Source organism: Hemitrygon akajei, chromosome 10, assembly GCF_048418815.1.
Source record: "Hemitrygon akajei chromosome 10, sHemAka1.3, whole genome shotgun sequence".
NCBI classification, from domain to species: domain Eukaryota; kingdom Metazoa; phylum Chordata; class Chondrichthyes; order Myliobatiformes; family Dasyatidae; genus Hemitrygon; species Hemitrygon akajei.
The window spans coordinates 119,916,875-119,935,628 of NC_133133.1; the positions used below are offsets into that span (position 1 = coordinate 119,916,875).

Here is an 18,754-nt window from a genome sequence, read left to right on the forward strand (position 1 = left end):
TATACACTTTGATGATAAATGTACTTTGATCTTTGAAATTTGAACTTTGAAAAGACTTAGATTTCATAACCTATCTGGTTCAAAGGCATCTGTCAAGAATGTGTGATCTGGTTCATGCAATATGACAGATTACAAATAAATGTAACTAACAAAGTTATAATGCTGATCCTGTTGGTTCAGGAAGGCGGACTATAAATTGGAAAGTTGAAAGGGTTGTTAAGAAGATGGGTGACGCGTTGCCCATCAGGGGATTGAGTTCAAGAGTCGCAAGGTAATTTTACTGCTCTAAAAAGTTAGAACACACTTGAAAAATGGTGCTGATTTCCAGTCGTCTCATTATAGGAAAGAGGTGGGAGCTTTAGAGAAGGTGCAGAGGGGATTTAACCGGATGATGCCTGGATTAGAGAGCTGACCTTATGTTGAGTGAGCAATGGCTTTCCTCTTTCGAGTGAAAGAGGACTAGATGTGACTTGAGTACAAGATGATAAGAGGGATAGATCGAGTGCACAGTCAGAGACATTTTCCCAGGCAGAAATATGTGGGGCATAATTTTAAGGTGATTGGGGGAAAATGTAAGAGGGTTGTCAGAGGACTGTTTCTTACACAGAGAGTGACAAGTAGGTGGAGCGCCCAGCCAGGGGTGGTGGTAGAGGCTGATACATTGGGGATCTTTGAGAAACTCTTAGGCACATGGATGATAGAAAAACAGAGGGTTATGTAGGGGTGAAAGGTTAGATTGATCTTACAATAGGTTAAATTACAGCACAACATTGTGGGCTGAAGGGCCTGTACTGTGTTTTGAGTTCCTTGACTCTTGACCTCGCAATCTACCTCAATATGAACTTGCACCGTATTGTTTACCTGCACTGCACTCTCTCTGCAGCTGTTACACTTTATTCTGCACTGTTACTGTTTTACCTTGTTCTACCTCAATGCACCAGGGAGTGATCTGATCGGTATGAACAGTATGCAAGACAAGCTTTTCACTGTATCTCCATGTGACCGTAATAAGCCAATTCCAGTTCCAAAGGACAGAAAATTTGACCTTGACTGTACATCCCTCCTCCAAGCTTCAATGGAAAATGTGCTTAAACGAACAAGTAAGTTACTGTGTTAAATATTGTGATATGAAACAGATAAACCAACAAAATATTTGTTTGGCTTCAGTTTTCTCTTTTAACTACACTAACAACAAAGTGACAATTAAATCTGCTCAAACAAAATGAAGGACAAGTGGGAGGAGGAGGTAAGATATTTTAATGTCTTCAATAAACATTAAATGTTTTTCAGAAAGTGTTAAAAATACAAGATATGTCACTGATACATCTCTCACTTCATTTATTTTGGAACAAGGATTTTTGTGAAGTTCTGAAACAAATCTTGTCTTTTGCTTTCACCAGGTTGAATAATTTCGCAGGTCAGGTAGAGGGTAAGTCTGGAGAACGGACTGAGCCAGACCACATACATACTGGGTGTCCATGCTACACAGTGCAATCAGCTAAAATAGGGCCTTTTTGTAAAGGGGTAGATATCACCCTCCCCCCCCCCCCCTCACCCCCAGAGGTGTCCAGAAGCTGTTCCACCTCTTAGCCTATTTGAGAACAGGACAGAATACATCGACAACAAATAGATTCTAGAGATCTGAGATGGTCAAACCCAGTACTATTGTGAAACTATTCCAATGACATTCTGGCAGATTTAAGGCTGGGTACTCAAGCAAAAGCAACAGATAAACTAAAAGCGATAACAAGGAATGCAACTTAATTAACTATGCTTTATTTCCTAGAGATTATTCAATGGTGCATACAAATTGTCAAAGGAAGATGCATAAATGTCATACACAATTTACAACATACAACATAGGTGTGAATAAAATATTTAATTGTAACTATGGAGATTTATTCTAACATTTTTAGAAGCTATCATTGTTTAAAAATGATATATGCAAGAGTACCTATTAATGAAAGAAAGCGGCTTGGTTGGTAAATAAAATAATATTCTTGTTTTCCATTAACCCAAATAAATCCCTTTTCTCACATACGCTTAATGATTCATCTTTTCTCCTCCAGTCCTGTTTTATCAGAGTGAAATGATCATGAATAGAATATGTTCATTGATTCAGTCTGAGTTACAACAATGGCACCAGGCATTCCCATAATTTTTGAGAAAAAATGTATCTTGGCTGTTTATAAGAAATCTTTTCAAATCTAAAAGTTCATATGAAATATAGCCTATAATAATATTACTAAGTCTTTTAAAATTAAAGTTCCGATGGATCTTGTGCACATAAAATATATATTTATATAAATCAGTATACCGAACAGCAGAAGATGGCTCTGCATGAGGGAATCTATACAAACGAAACAGTGAAGTAATATCATTCAATTTTAACATTGCACTTGTACGCACTAGTTGAAGTTTTTTTATTTGGAAGCTTTATTTGACTGTGTCTGAATTGTTATACAGCAGGTAGCCAACTACATTCCATTACTCTAAAAATTATCCATTTCGAAACGATACCACATTGCACAGCTTTAATCTATACCTAATGTACACTACTGTTCACTAATGTACACTACTGTACACTAATGTACCTGATGTACACTACTGTACATTGATGCATACTAATGTACACTACTGTAACATTAATTTGTTTTCCATTATTTTGTCAGTTTTGTTCGACTGAAGATCCAATAGAAAAGTTATGAATATGTGAAGATACAAGATGTAACGTTGTTAGATTGCGCTATACGTTGAACAATTTTAAATCAAAAACTTTTCTTCTCAGTTGATTACCATTACCGACGCCATGCGGAGACATTGAGCCAGGTCTACGGGTAAGTTAGCGTAAGTAATGTTATTACCATCCAGGCGCAGATGGCTGATCTTGGAGAAGTCCTCAGTGCCAATAATGCGGCAGAAACTATTCAAGGTGAACTCTGTAAAAGTGAAGATTCACATGCTAAGTGGAAAACCCACAGATAATCAAATCTACTTGAAGTTAACACTGACTGCCAAGACTTTTAAAAGTACACAGGGCGTGCCTGAGCTACACTTTTACATACTTGATGATCAAGTTTGAAAAACAACATGTGGCACACTGGTAGACTTTAAATAGACCCCAAGTTCTTATAATACCTGATAATTTTAGTCACAGAATTTATCAAATTAAGATGAACAATTAGCAAAGCAGGCATTTAGAAATACACTTGGTGGCCACTTTATTAGGTACACCTGCTTATTAATGCAAATATTGAATCAGCCAATCATGTGACAGCACCTCCATTCAAGCAAACATGGTCAAAAAGTTCAGCTGGTGTTCAGACACACAATGGGGAAGAAACGTGATCTAAATGACTTTGATTGTCGGTGCCAGGTGGGATGATTTGAGTATCTCAGAAACACTCCTGATATCCTGGGATTTTCATGCACATTCTCCAGAGTTTACAGGGAATGATGCCAAAACAAAAAAAAAACACCCAGTGAGTGGCGGTTCGGTGGGTGAAAATGCCTTGTTAATGAGAGAGGTTGGAGGAGAATGGCCAGACTGGTTCAAGCTTGATAGGAAGGTGACAGTAACTCAAGTAACCACACATTACAACAGTGGTGTGCAGAAGAGCATCTCTGAATGCTCAATACATTGAACCTTGAAGTAGGTGGGCTACAGCAGTAGAGAACCATACTGGGTTCCACCCCTTACTAATAACGTGGCCAATGACTGTGTTGCAAAATTCTAGACCTTTAAGATATGTACCCGACAATATCAACAAAGACTTATATAATCCTTTCATCATGAGAAAGCACCCTGAGACACTTCTCTGCAGCATTAGCAAAGCTTAACTTTGATGCATTTAACAAGATTTTAGGGCAGTTGTTCAAAGTCTTGGTGACTTGTCTCTGATGTGGAAAGCTATAAAAGGTTATATAAACAAACGCAGGATTCCAGAGACTGAGGGCCTGGCACACAAAGTCACGAGGGTAAAGGTGGAGGGGCTCAAGATCTCCGAGAGTGTTAGGGTTAATGAAATGAGGGCTAATTATAAAATTTCTTCCAGATTCTCTCAGCATATTATTGCTTGTCTTTTAATACCTTGTCTTTTAAACTAGAGCAATCATTACAGTGTCCAATATACTGCATGTTAATCATAAATAAGTAAGGAGACTAATTATAGGGCTATTTTTTCATGGAATAACAGAAATTTATAGCACAGAAGGACAAGTAATTCATTGTGTCTACCCTTTAAAAATGATTATTGTGTTTCCCACATCATAGCTTATAATCTGTGGCCTTTTAGATTATGGACTATCAAGTATTTATGAGACTTCTTTTCAAACCCAATGAGTGTTTCTGTCCCTTTCAGACAGGTTTAGGACCCCATCACTGTTTGGGTGAAAAAAAAAACCCTCTCTTGCGATCTTTAAATTTATGCTCCTTCCAGCTTCCTAATAATAAGAGATGAGCTGTCAAACAATTCAACCAATGGGCTTGAACGTGCTCTGATGTTTGATCTATGTGTTACTTTGATGGGAATATAGAAGTAGTCGAACTTTGAACTTTACATCCAGTTACTTAAGTACAGAAATTGGGAGGTTACGTTACAGTTGTATAAGAACCACTTGGAGTATTCTGTTTAGTTTTGGTTGTTCTGTTATAGAAAAGATGTAAATATATTAGACAGAGTGAGGAAAAGATTTACAAAGAGGTTCCTGGACTCGGGGGGATTGAGAGAGGCTGGAGAGTTTAAGGTGTCTTTCCTGGCAATGTGGAGACTGAGGGGAGATTTTATAGAGGTTTATAAAATGTATGATAGGGTGAAGGCACTCAGTCTTGTTGCCAGGGGTGGGGAATTAAGAACAAGAGGGAATAAGTTTAAAGAATAAGTGAAGTAGTTAATAGGAACTTGGGTGTTAATATAGTCTTAGGCACATATAAATAGTGAGGAAACCCAAGACTTTCGCACAGTACTATAGTAATTTTATATTTTGCACTGTACTGCTGCTGCATAAAAAACAAATTTCATGACATTTGTAAGTGATGATGATAAACCTGATTCTGATGTGGGTCTCTGTTGCGGACTGAGAATGGGAAGGGGGCAGGGAGAGGGGAATCATGGTTGTGAAAAGAGGAAGGGAGAGGGGAGGGAGCAGGAAGCATGAGAGAAACATTCTACATTGGTCAATAAACCAATAGTTTGGTGCCTCAGGTCTGGGAGTGACTGCACTCACACCAACCCCTGCTCCTGGCTCTTCCTCTCTGCCTCCTGTCCCACACCCCTCCCACGGCGCTCCACCCTCGCCATTCCCAACATCCTTTGCTCCCGCCAGATTTGCAGACTTGCTCTCTGCTCCACGTTGACAAAAACAGCACTGTGCAAAGGTTTTAGGCACTATATATAAATATATATATACAGCTCGGGCTTTTGCACAGTGTGGTATATTTTATCCAAAGTAGTATGAGCTGCCAGGCGAACTTGTTGAAGTAGGTACAATAACAGCTTTTAAAAGACACCTGGGTAGGTACGAGGGTAGAAAAAGTTTATGAGCCAAACCCAGGCAAATGGGATTAACCTGGATGGGTATATATTCTGGCACGGAGCAGATGGGCTGAAGGGCCTGCTTCTATGTCGTACAGTACTGTATTTGTTAACGCAAAGCAAGAACTTTGTAAGTCAGGCGGGAACAAAGCATGTTTGTTCTGGCGAGGGCAGGACCATGGGAGGGCCCTGGGACAGTTGCAGAGAAGGAGTGGGAGTGGCACAGGTACAGGTACACCCAGCCCCGAGACACCCAACCAGGTTATTTGATTCCAAACAATTGATCATTACAGAATGTCTCACTGGTACTTCCCTCCCCTCTCCCACTCTCAGTCCACAATAGACACCCATATCAGAATCAGGTTTATCATCACTCACCTATGTCATGAATTTTTTTTTTCTTTTTGTACAGTGAAATACATAAAATTACTACAGTATTGACCAAAAGTCTTAGGCTTCCTAGTTATATATGTGTGCTTAGGACTTTTACACATTAGTGCATGTCTTAGTGACTCTATCAATTGTACCTGGAGATCAATTAATGACTTTAGCGGTCAATGCCTTATGTTAATGGGTTTCTGCACTGACTGTTTTAGCTCTTTGTTTTAAAGGTGTACATGTTTCCTCTGGGTAGGTTTGGCTATTCTCACCAAACAGAGGGCATAGGATGAGAGGACAGGCACCTAATAGGGACCGAAGGGTCACCATTTTCACCCAGAAATAGGTCTGTATTTAGAATGAGCAACCAAAGGTAGGTGTATTAACAACATTTCTGAGGCAGTTGGACAGGTTCCTGGATAGGATAGGTTTAGAGGGATATGGGCCAGTGGGACTCATTTAAATGGACATTTTGATCAGCACAGACTGGTGGGCCAAAGGGCCTGATCGTGTGCTCTGTGCCTCTTTGACCCATGAATTTTGAAAAGTTGCTACATTCTATTTTATCATGAGTGCAGATGGTGGAAATGACCTGATTTTGATGTGGCACCATTCATCTGCTGAAAGGCCACCAGACATAAATAAACCTAACTAGAAATAAATCCAATTTTATTAGTAATCACACTGCTGAACATTATAGGAATCAAATGTGATTAGAATACAAAAATGTCTTCTTCACAATGACAGCACATTAAATATTAGCCAACTTATTTGTATGAATTTTACCCGAAAAAGATAGATTCATACATTTCCATTACATTTGTTATCAGCGCAGGACACCACAATGAATATTTCATCTGATAAAATACTAATGAGCTGCCTTCTCTATTGTAACAGGAAATATAGCAAGTGATTTGCAGATAGCCAGAGGAACATTATAGTTATCTGCCTCCGATTGTCAAGTTAAATCTCACCCACATTCCAAAATGGTTACATGAGGTCTTTTACATCCATCTGAGAGAGTGGTGGGGTTATTGTTATAACAAGTATGGGGGGGATTGGACTGAAACTTGGGCTGAACAGACTGGATGTGAGGAGGAAGTTTCCTCTGGCTGAGATGCTTTAGACTATTCAGTAGGACATATGGAAGGATGTGGAAGCTTTGGAGAGGGTGCAGGGGAGACTTACCAGGATGCTGCCTGGATTAGAGAGCAAGTCTTATGAAGATAGATTCAGCAAACTAGGACTTTTCTCTTTGTTGAGAGGGGTTCAAGATGATAGTGGCCAGCTAAAGATATCTCCCCAGGGATGAAAGGGATAATACAAAGGAGTATAATTTTAAGGTAAGTTGAGGGAAGTATAAAAGAGGATGTCAGAGAGAGGGGTGGGTGCGTAGAACGCACTGCCAAGGGTGATGGTAGAGGCAGCTACATTGGGGCATTTAAGAGCACTTAGGTACATGAATGAGAGGAAAATGGAAAGCAATGGGGGATGGAGGGGTTTGTTGATCTGAGAGTAGGTCAAATGGATGGCTGTTCTACTTTTATTAGACATTTTGGATTGAGATGAGGAGAAATTTCTGTTCTCAGATGGTGGTAAATCGATGGAATTTTAGAGTCTTAAATCTCATTCTCTTCCAACTCAGAAATATTTATGACAAACATTTATGACTGATCCCTACAGCACACCTCTGGTGTTCAATCTGAAACACAACCTCCACTAACACTACCTGCTACCTGCTGCCAAGCCAATTTTGTATCCAATTGGCCAGCTCATCTAGGACCCATATGCTCTAACTTTCCAGACCTGCCTCTACCATGCAGGACCTTGTTAAAAGCCTTGCTAAGCTCCATGTAGATACTGTGTGTCACCCTGCTCTCATATATCCTGTCGACCACCTCCTCAAGGAAGTCAATCAAGCTAACACAAAATGATTTTCCATCCGTAAATCAAGCTGACTGAAAAGGAGATGGGTACATTTCTATACATTTCTGAAGGCAGTAGAAGGCTCCGGAGGGGGTCCAGTGGCAAAATGATTCTGTCACGGGTGATCAGTGTAGGACCAGATTGATGGGATACAGGATCAAAGGGCCGAATGGCCTACCCCCAATCTGATGTTCCTGTGCTTCTTATTTGTAAATCAAAATGGTGCCAGCCTGGAATTTGGTGCCTCAGGTCTCAAAATTTGGAAGTAAATTCATAACTAACTGATTCATTGGGGAATGTCATCCTTTCATGAAGTTTGGGAAAACAGCATAGATGTTTTCATCGATCAATTCCTCCCGCTCACCTCCTTAATCTAATAAATTGGCATAGATAAGAGGGAAGAGATTTAAATGGGACATCAGAGGCATCACTCAAATGGTGGTGTGTACTTGGAATGAGCTGCCAGAAATTTCGAGTTTAAGAGCTGTGAGGTGAAATTGCAATCCTTAAAACCTTGGAACTCACTTGGAGTATTGTGTTCAATTCTGGTCACTTCATTATAGGAGGGATGTGGAAACTTTAGAGAGGGTGCAAGGGAGATTTACCTGGATGCTGCTTGGATTAGAGAGGATGCCTCGCAAGGAAAGGTTGAGTGACTTACAGCTTGTCTCTTTGGAGGGAGGGAGGATGAGAGGAGTTTTGATAGAGGCATATAAGATGAAAAGAGGCATAGATCAAGTGAACAGCTAGAGACGTTTTCCTAGGGTGGAAGTGGCTAATACGAGAGGCTGTGATTTTAAAGTGTTTGGAGGGAAGTATAGGGAGAATGTCAGAGGTAGATATTTTACACAGAGAGTGAACTGCAGGGAGTGGCCATAGAGTCAGATACCCTAGGGCAATTTGAGAGACTCTTAGATAGGCACATGGATGAAAGAAAAAAGGAGGGCCATGTGGAAGGGAAGAGTTAGATTGATCTTAGGATAAATTAAAGGGTTGGCATGACATTGGAGGCTGAAGGGCCTGTACTACACTGTATTGTTCTACGTTTGTGTTTAAATATTGGTTGAGGTGGGTGCATTAGCAACACTTAAAGGCCATCTAGACAAGTGCGTGGATCGGAGAGGTTTGGCGGACAAAGGGCCCAGTAGGAGACGATGAAATTAGCTTGCTGGGAAACACAATGGGCATGGACAGGATGGGTCAAAGGGCATTCTTCTATGCTTTATGGCTCTAATATAGCCCCTAGCCCACAACAACACACAAAATACTGTTGGTACACGGTGGGTCAGGCAGCATCTACAGAGCGAAGTGGATAAGTGTCGTCTCAGGAGAGATCCTTCATCTAGACTTGTGTTCCAGTTCAGATGAAGGGCCTCAACTCGAAACATCTGCTGTCCATTTCCCATCACCAAAACCTCAGGCACCCTCTGTGTTGTTCCAAATTCCAGCATCTGTAGACCCAGGTCTCTCTTGGTCCCTCCACTCTACTGGTGTACAGCCAATGGCACATGGTGGCATTCTGCTCGACCAACTTCTTCAACACTTTTCTTTCTTGGCTGAATATGTTCCCCCGACTTCTCTGCTCACTCTTACCTTCTGCATTTTGGCTGTGATTAATGATATATTATTTCCTAGTCACAATCACACCGTTATTCACAGCAATTTTGGGTAGCCCAACTCAAAGCCTTTAGAGAAAATGCTCCTGGTAATTTTTTCCCCCTCCCCTTTCTCTCTTTTTCCAGTCCCCATTTTGCCTCCTCTCTTACACTCTCTTTTTTTCCTCACCTACCCACCCCCATCCCACTGGATTCCCTCCCCTTTCCCTCTCTCCATGGTCCACTCTCCTCTCCTATTATTTTCCTTCTTCTTCAGCTCTTTATCTCTTCCACCTATCAGCTCTCAGCTTCTTACTTCATCACCCCTCACCTGCCCATGCAACTTCCGCCTCACCTGGCTTCACCTATGGCCTGACATACTTGTACTGCTTTCCACCCCCCCCCCCCCTTCTTATTGTGTCCTGGTGATGGTTCTCAGCCTGAAATGTCAACTATTTATTCCTCTCTATAGATGCTGCCTGACCTGCTGAGTTCCTCCAACAGTTGCATGTGCTGCTTTGGACCGCCAGCATCTTGTATGATTGAGTTACAACTGTTATGTGCTGTGCTCCGGAATTACAATGAAAAGCAGTCAGACTTACTTTGAATTTTGTTCGCCTGTAGGTACAGGTTTTCTAGGTTTTCATTAACAACAGGGATTGACCTCAGTTTATTGAATGAAAGATCCAACTCAATCAGCGTGGTGATGTTGAAGACTTTGTCAGGGATCCCTTCGTCTGTTATTTTATTGTGTGCCATGCGCAGATATTGCAGACTGTTGCCTTTGGTAAAGTAGTCCTTGGGAATACTCTCAATGTAATTGTTATCTATGTAGAACATCTCCACGGTAGGCGGAAACTCGTCAGGTAGTTTAGTTAGCTCATTCATACTCAAGTCCAGGTAAAACAGAGACTTCAAATTGCTCAGGGCACCACCGACATCTGTCAACTTGTTGTCTTCAAGCACAAGTGTGGTCAGATTTTCAAGTCCTTTGAAGCTGTTTCCAATCTTTGAAATCTTGTTTGATGACAGTTTCAGCTCCACCAAGGACTTGGGGAGGTTGGGGAGAACTTCTGTCAGGTTGTTCCTGTTTATGTACAGTCTCTTCAGGGATTTTAACTTTGCAAGTGCCTTCTTCCCAATCTTACTGTTAGTCAGCTGATTGTCGTCGAGGACCAGCCATTGCAAATTGGTAGCGTTCTCAAAAGCGCCATTGGGAACGCTAGTGAGCTGGTTATTCTGGAGATAAAGGTACTTTATCTGTGCTGGCACATCTGGGATTGTCTTCAGTTTCCTGTTGTGGCAATACATGGCACTGGGGAAGTCAACCGGACAGTCGCATTCAACAGAGCACACTGGAAATGGCAACTGTGCCAGATACGATGGGTCATAAACACCAAGGAATGAAAAATAATCAAACTGACAAAATACGCCGCTGATAAGCACAGCAAATACCAGAAGGTGAATAGGCTTCATCGTAGGAGTGTATGGTATGGTACTGCATAGAACAGAACAAGCAATCAATTATTCCCCATGCCTCAAAGTGGCAATAATATAAATACTTAACAGTGTATTTCAGACTTCAAATGCAATGCCACAACCAAAGTAACAGAAAATACCCAACAGGTCAGGCAGCATCTGCGGGAAGAAGAACCAGGAGACATGACATAAGGGATTATGGATGCTGGAATCTGGAGCAACACGGCAACTACTCGAGGAACTCGGGCGGAGTCGGCGGAGGGAAATGGATGGCCAATAATTTGGGTTGAGACTCTTTATCTGGACTGGAAAGAAAGAAGGAGCCAGCCAGGATAAAGAGGTGAAGGGAAGGGGTGTAGCAAGATGAAGGGCGGGAAATGAGGGATGGAGGACTGTGGAGTGAAGTGGGAGAAGTGGGGAAGGAAAGCAACGGGTAACACACCCAAAATGCTGGTAGAACACAGCAGGCCAGGCAGCATCTATAGGAAGAACCGCTGTCGATGTTTCGGGCCGAGACCCTTCGTCAGGACTAACTGAAAGAAAAGATAGTAACAGATTTGAAAGTGGGAGAGGGAGGGAGAGATCTGAAATGATAGGAGAAGACTGGAGGGGGAGGGATGAAGCTGAGAGCTGGAAAGGTGATTGGCAAAAGGGATACAGAGCTGGAGAAGGGAAAGGATCATGGGACGGGAGGCCTCGGGAGAAAGAAAGGGGAAGGGGAGCACCAGAGGGAAATGGAGAACAGGCAAGGAGTTATTGTGAGAGGGGCAGAGAGAGAAAAAAGAGTATAAAAAGGGGAAAAATAATAAATAATAAGTAAATAAATAAATAGATAGCTAACTAGACAAATAAATAAACAAACAAACAAACAAACAAATAAATAAATAAGGGATGGGGTAAAAGGAGTGGCGGGGCATTAATGGAAGTTAGAGAAATCGATGTTCATGCCATCAGGTTGGAGGCTACCCAGCCGGTATATAAGGTGTTGTTCCTCCAACCTGAGTTTGGATTCATTTTGACAATAGAGGAGGCCATGGATAGACATATCAGAATGGGAATGGGACGTGGAATTAAAATGTGTGGCCACTGGGAGATCCTGCTTTTGCTGGCGGACCGAGCGCAGGTGTTCAGCGAAACAGTCTCCCAGTCTGCGTCAGGTCTCACCAATATATAAAAGGCCACACTGGGAGCACCGGACGCAGTATACCACACCAGCCGACTCACAGGTGAAGTGTCGCCTCACCTGGAAGGACTGTCTGGGGCCCTGAATGGTGGTGAGGGAGGAAGTGTAAGGACAGGTGTAGCACTTGTTTCGCTTGCAAGGATAAGTGCCGGGAGGAAGATCGGTGGGAAAGGATGGGGGGGACAAATGGACAAGGAAGTCACGTAGGGAGCGATCCCTGCGGAAAGCAGAAAGAGGGGGGCAGGCGTTACATACTGCGTCCAGTACTCCCAGTGCAACCTTCTATATATTCGTGAGACCCGACGCAGACATCTGGGTAGCCTCCAACCTGATGGCATGAACATTGACTTCTCTAACTTCTGTTAATGCCCCTCCTCCCCTTCTTACCCCATCCTTTATTTATTTAATTTGTTTGTTTGTTTATTATTTATTATTTTTCCCTTTTTCTCCGCTCTTTTTTCTCTCTCTGTCCCTCTCACAATAACTCCTTGCCTGTTCTATATCTTCTTCTGGTGCTCCCCTCCCCCGTTCTTTCTCCCTAGGCCTCCCATCCCATGACCCTTTCCCTTCTCCAGCTCTGTATCCCTTTTGCCAATCACCTTTCCAGCTCTTAGCTTCACCCCTCCTCTCTTCTCCTATCATTTCAAATCTCCCCCTCCCACTTTCAAATCTCTTGCTATCTCTTCTTTCAGTTAGTCCTGACGAAGGGTCTCGTTCCGATAGATGCTGCCTGGCCTGCTGTGATCCACCAGCATTTTGTGTGTGTTGCTTGAATTTCCAGCATCTGCAGATTTCTTCGTGTTTGCTTTTTTAAAGAAACGAGTGTTGGGAAGATGGAGAACGTGCAGGAGGGGAAGGAGACAGGGTGATGGTGGCCATTAAGATCAGGAGGAGAGAGAAAGCAAAAAGGAAAAATGGAGGAGAGGGGACAGAGGGGGAGCGGTTACCGGGTGCTTGAGATTTCAGTGTCGATTCTGCAAGAATGTAGGTAACCCAGGTGGAGAATGATTTGCTGTTCTTCTGCTTTGGTTTGGCTGTGACACGGCAGAGCAGGATGGCAGAACAAGAAACAGATTTGGTGTTTCAGTTCACCAATCCTTTCTCCAGAGACGCCGCTCAACCCTCTGAGCATTTCCCACACTCTCCGCTTCATCCGGCATTTCCAGATTCTGCAATCATTTCCCCCTGCAGCAATATTAATCTGTTGGGCAGGGGTGAAGCATTTTTCAGATCATTACCCAACTCCCACTCTCCTGGTTCTGAAAAGTATCGGATCAATGAGTCTCTTACAAAATTAAATAAAAACAGAAAACTGTGGAGATGTTCAACAGGGTCAGGCAGCATCTGCAGAAGGAGAAACAAAGTTAATACTTTAGGTCAAAATTTCATCATCAGAACTGCAATAGAGAAAATATAAATGAAACTTTAGAGTTGTAGAACACTACAGCACAGAAACAGGCCTTTCTGCCCAAATACTCCATGCCAAGCTACAATTTTACAATAGTACCATCGACCTGCACCTGGACCACAGCCCTCTTTACACCTCCCAGCCACGTACTAATCTTTAACTTCTCTTAAATCTTGAAAATGTACCCACATCCACCAGATTCACTGGCAGTTCATTTCACACTCTGAGTGAAGAAGTTTCCCCTCGAGTTCTACCTAATTATTTTATCTTTCATCCTTAATTCATGATCTTTGGTTTGAGTCTCACCCAACCTCAGTAAAATAGAAAACCCTGCCTGCATTTACCCTATCTATACCCCTCATGCATTTTAATTTACAGTGAGAATAAGGATGGGATGGATGGGACAAAGGCAACACTTCTGCAGGTGTGACATCAAGGTTGCGGTGGTGATGAGCTATTGATTGAACTATCTGTTTCATCAGTTAATGGTGGCTTTCAGAAAGAGACACCACCAAGAAACACATAAAAATTGTGAAATGCAGATTTGCATCGACTGGGTCATGAAGATTTGGCATGGTAGTGGAGGGAGAAAAGCTGAGTTAATATTGCTCACGTGTAACGTGGGCAGAGGTCACCCATGTTAGCTGAAATGATTGACTGTGGTGTTATTTGGAAGGCAACACAAAGTCAACCAAGGTGCTGTTCCTCAACATAAAGTTGTCGTATAAAGCGGTCCAGGAGCGCACAGGCAAACAAGACAGATGGGGGAGTTGGGGGGGGGGGGGGGAGGGACAGTAGCATTAGCTTAACATTATTACAGGGTTAAATTCCTGACACTGTCCGAATGAATTGGCCAGCTCCTCCTTTATTTTAACATTTGATGTTATTATGCAATGCATTTTGTGGGTGGAATCACTACACCCTGCAGCTACTGAGAGGGCCTATCTTTAGAGCGTGGCAGTGTTGGGTGGCGGTTAGCACAACTGCTTTACAGCGTCAGTGACTGGGGTTCAAATCCCACTGCTGTCTATAAGGAGTTTATTCACTCTCCCCTCAGCCACATGGGTTTCCTCCGGTGCTCCAGTTACCTCCCACATTTCAAAGAGGTATGGATTAGGGTTAATCCATATGGATTATTATTAATATGGATTAGGATTAACTAACCTAATCTCCCTAAGAAAAAGGTAGGTCAGAATAAACGTGAGATGGAGAATTCAGAACACCCCCTGTGTACGCAACGCAGGTGTTCCTCAGGTACCTCATCTGCATTTGGTTCCTCTAAGGGAGAGGAGATCATCTCAGGAACACTGGATGCTGTATGCTGGACGATCATTCTAATGAAGGGTCTCAGCCCAAACCATCGACTGTTGATTCCCCTCCATAGATGCTGCCTGTCCTGCTAAGTTCCTCCGGCATTTTGTTAGCGTTTCTGTTTAATGGCCACTTCACCTGGAAGCTGGTTGGCTTCCCTGGATGCCGGCAGGGGAAGAAGCGAAGGGACTGCTGTACCTCCTGCATCTGTGTGGGAAAATGTTGTGGGGTGGTGAAATCTGGAAACAGAGAAGTACCAGTCCCTTTGGAATACTAAACGATAAGAGGAGGAGATGGTGGACCTAGTGGTGGGATCTTGTTGGATTGTAACTCTAAAGGCCACAATAAACTTCCAAATTTCAAAATAATTTGGATTTCTAGCATTACACTTTACTGTGCCAGGCACTGAGGTTCAATTCCCATCGCTGTTGCAAGCCACACCAACACACCACAGCAAATTCCTAGTACATGTTAAATATATATGGTGAATAAAGTTGATCCTTTATCCTTGACCCTCAAGTGAAGAGTAACAAGAGATAAGTGGAACTGAGATGCAGAGAAGCCCCAATCTGTGCAATAGAGCCAACTCGAGGGGCTGAATGGCCTCCTCTCGGACCTAATCCATGGCGTCATGAAGCAGACTCGATGGACCTAAAGGACAGATTATTTTCCTATGTCTTATGGTGCAATGGCCTGTTGTCACATTGTGTCCTTGCCTTTCTACAATGCACCAACTCAGAACCTCTCAAAGGCCAATTGGGTGATGCTACCCCTGAAAAGGACAGTGTCAAGGAAAGGGTTTAAGCCACTCGAATGTTTAGGAATCTAGATTTGGCTTCAGTCTCCTGCATGCTAGAGTGAATTGCAAATCAGAAACATCTTTATAAAGATAGACTGCCTCAGTAAATAATGCCATTTTTGCTTGATGTGAGGTCAATTTCTTAACCCAATGGTAAAAGTTCCACTTAAGACTACCAACTCACAGCAAAGTGGAGCAAAACGAATGATATTCTAAAGCATTCGTCAGCTTTACTTGCCGGGAGTGGGCAGTGGTTGTAATATTGGATATGCATCTGCAAGACATAAGTTCAAATGCACAGCTTCAAATTCCCTGTCAGGTCACGACATGAGGATTTATTTAAAGCCCTCTGGGTCCTTTGCTTGGTTTGCACCCAACAATTTCGAAATAAATTTCTGGCATGTATTTTGTTCAATGAAGAATTATATTGATAATCAATGTTAATATTAAATTAGTTTGCATAGGCTACATGCAATCGGAAAGAAATGAAATTAACTGGGAGCATTAAATAACCAATACATTCCCACAAATCTAAGCTCCTAAAAACAAGTTTCTCTCGAGAAAAGTTCCATGAATTGAAAGAGTGAAAAATACCATCGGGCAATTCTGATAAAACATAATGGATATTCCATTGTTTTTGAATCCTGTCATAATTAACAATAAAGAACATGAGTTTTAATTTTAAACCAAATAATGTTATACACAAGTGTCCTGTACAGATGATGAGTCAAAAAAATAATGATGATGAAAAGCCCACACCTTGAGATAGTTCATCTCTGAAATCCAGCATCGATGGTTCTATATAACAACAGCACCTGTAATGTTATTTCTGCTGTTTCCATCAGGCACAGAATGACAACACAATGTTGTTGACTGCTCTGCTTCAAACATGAGTCTGGCGTACTTTGAATGAACGAAGCCCATTATCTAAGGCAGATATCATCCTGAATGCAGAGACAAGCACTCCTTTTTCTTAATCTCTCTAGCAGTTCGACTAATGTATTAGGGATCTGCTTTTCTGGGAGATTATTTCTGGTTTGTTCAGAGTGAGGGGAAAAGGCTGATTTTTACAAAGCATCTATCTTACATTGAGCTGCATGTTAAAGCAGTTGTCTGCCCAAGCCCCCAAGTATGTATCATCCACAAGATTACACTTAACAATGACAAAGCCACACAGGGTATTTCACACTCACATCTTACCATATCACCTTTAAAGGGTTAAGAATGTTCCAGACTATTCTCTGCGCATGGAAAGTTTTTGAATGTAGTTTGGGAGAAGAGAAACGACGTACAAATGTCCCCATTAGCATGCATTAAGCTAAATGCTAAAACCCACAAACTTACCTTAGATTGATGTCTTTTGTTTCACAAGTCCAAAAAAGGTGAGGGAGAGAGAGGAAAAGAGGGCAAGAACAAAATTGTAAGTGCACTGGTCTCTGGAGAAGGAAGAAGCTGTCAGACCTCTGTACCAGAGTGCTGACAGCAACAGTGAGAGAGGTGGACACTCCTCAACTATGTAATCACTCTGGGTTAGTGCTGTTGTCTGCTAAAAAAATACCGAAAGTCGAGGCCACTAACCAAATGCAGGTGGATGGCTTTGCAGATAAGACACTGGAATCAGTCCTTTTTTGTTCTAACTGCATTTTTCATACAGTATTTTATTTAAATTTCAATAATTCCTCCATTTTGATTCAATTATTTTTTGGTATAAGTACAGCTAAACTAAGCAGGAATGGCAATTGCTTTCGAGTCCCTAACAAGTCCACGGGGTGCATTACTCAACACTCCACTAATCAAGCAATATTTTCCATATCTTGAGAGAAAGTGGTGAAGAACAGCAAAGTGTAGCCTGGCCCGTGGTAAAATGCTGTACAAGGGTTTATGCTACGTTATACTATTCCTACCCCTATCACCAAAAGCAGCCAAGGAAAAAGTCTTGCACTAATGCCAAGAGAGCGGTGAGAAGTTACTCAAATCTTGAAGACAGGAGAGAGCCATAGGTGTTTGCAATAGAGAGAGATCAAACATTTCAATAGCTGAGGTCAATAAAAGAATTTTTTTTAAAAGCCCTCACCGTATTTGTAAATCCCTCGTAATTCCCGTTCTGCTTCTCTGGATTTGACTGCAGAAGAGTCTGGAAAAAATCAAGCCCTGTGTGAGGTCTGTTTCTTATTTTGTGGATGGGACTAAAGAACGCAGCCTCTTTCTGCAGCGTTAGCCCTTCCAAGATTTTGGACTGCAACAGCAGAGAACACATGTAATTAAAGTTAAATACAAAATGCAGCTTGGCGGGTGAAGATTCCACTTATACCGAGTGGACCGTCTTACTAATAATGGCAGAGATCAGAGATCCCTTACTATTACCCAAAGGAAGATGAAGATACAAAGAAAAATAGAAGGCTGCTGGAAGTTAAAGTCACAGGGCTGACCACACAAATGGCAGACCTACAGGTCCATAGAGCTTAGAACAGCTCCACACAAGAGCAGTTCCCTTTGGCCCACAAGTTTACACGATACCTGTCCCTCCATTCCCTGCCTATTTGATGACCATATGGACGTCTCAACCTCAATGCCTGCTTCCGCCAGGCTGCTCGTTCCAGGCACCCACCCTCCCGCTGTGTAAAGACCTCGGCCCATTCAACTCCTTCAAACTTTCCCCCCTCACCTTAAATGTGTACTTGCACAGAAGCACGACTGTTCAGCCCATCTTATCCATGCTGACCAAGATTATTATCTAAGGTAGTCCCATTTGCCTGATATCCCTCTCCTTAAAACTTCCTATCCAAGTACCTGTCCGAGCACACTTTAAACTTGCATCCCTCAACCACTTCCTCTGGCAGCTCATTTCATACACTGCCCACTTTCTGGGAGAAACAGCTGTCTCTCAGGTTCCTATTAAATCCTTTCCTTCTCACTTTAAATCTTTGTCCTCTTCTTGATTCTTGATTTCCCACCCCTGGGAAAATGTCTGTGTGCCTTCATCCTCATGAATTTATCCTCCTCGATATGATCACTCCTCATTCTCCCATGTTCCAGTGAATAAAGTTACAACCTGCTCAATATCCCTCCATAACCCATGGCCTCGTGTCCTTGGAAACATAAACGTAAATCTCCTCTGCATCCTTTCCAGTTAAATGGAAC

The 18,754-nt window shown here is 42.3% G+C and overlaps 1 protein-coding gene across 2 annotated transcripts; it reads right to left on the reverse strand.

Moving 5' to 3' along the window:
* Window positions 1-1,754: 1,754 nt before the first annotated feature.
* lum (lumican) lies at window positions 1,755-17,840 on the reverse strand. 2 transcript variants are annotated; one of them, XM_073058849.1, is made up of 3 exons: window positions 17,688-17,840; window positions 10,036-10,931; window positions 1,755-2,939 (listed from the first exon to the last, which is right to left on the reverse strand). In XM_073058849.1, exons 2-3 carry the CDS (start codon window positions 10,907-10,909, stop codon window positions 2,785-2,787), a joined length of 1,029 nt encoding a protein of 342 aa, XP_072914950.1. In that variant the 5' UTR covers window positions 10,910-10,931; window positions 17,688-17,840; the 3' UTR covers window positions 1,755-2,784. The 2 variants fall into 2 exon arrangements, with proteins under 2 accessions (XP_072914950.1, XP_072914951.1); XM_073058850.1 differs by lacking the exon at window positions 17,688-17,840 and adding an exon at window positions 16,958-17,396.
* Between the last annotated feature and the right edge of the window lie 914 nt (window positions 17,841-18,754).

Bases quoted from the DNA above. Each gene is read 5' to 3' on its own strand.
- lum (XM_073058849.1), bottom strand. From the start codon at position 10,909: ATGAAGCCTATTCACCTTCTGGTATTTGCTGTGCTTATCAGCGGCGTA. The intron at 2,940-10,035 runs GTAAGTCTGACT...TCACTTTTACAG, and splicing joins ACAGGCGAACAAAATTCAAA to AGTTCACCTTGAATAGTTTC.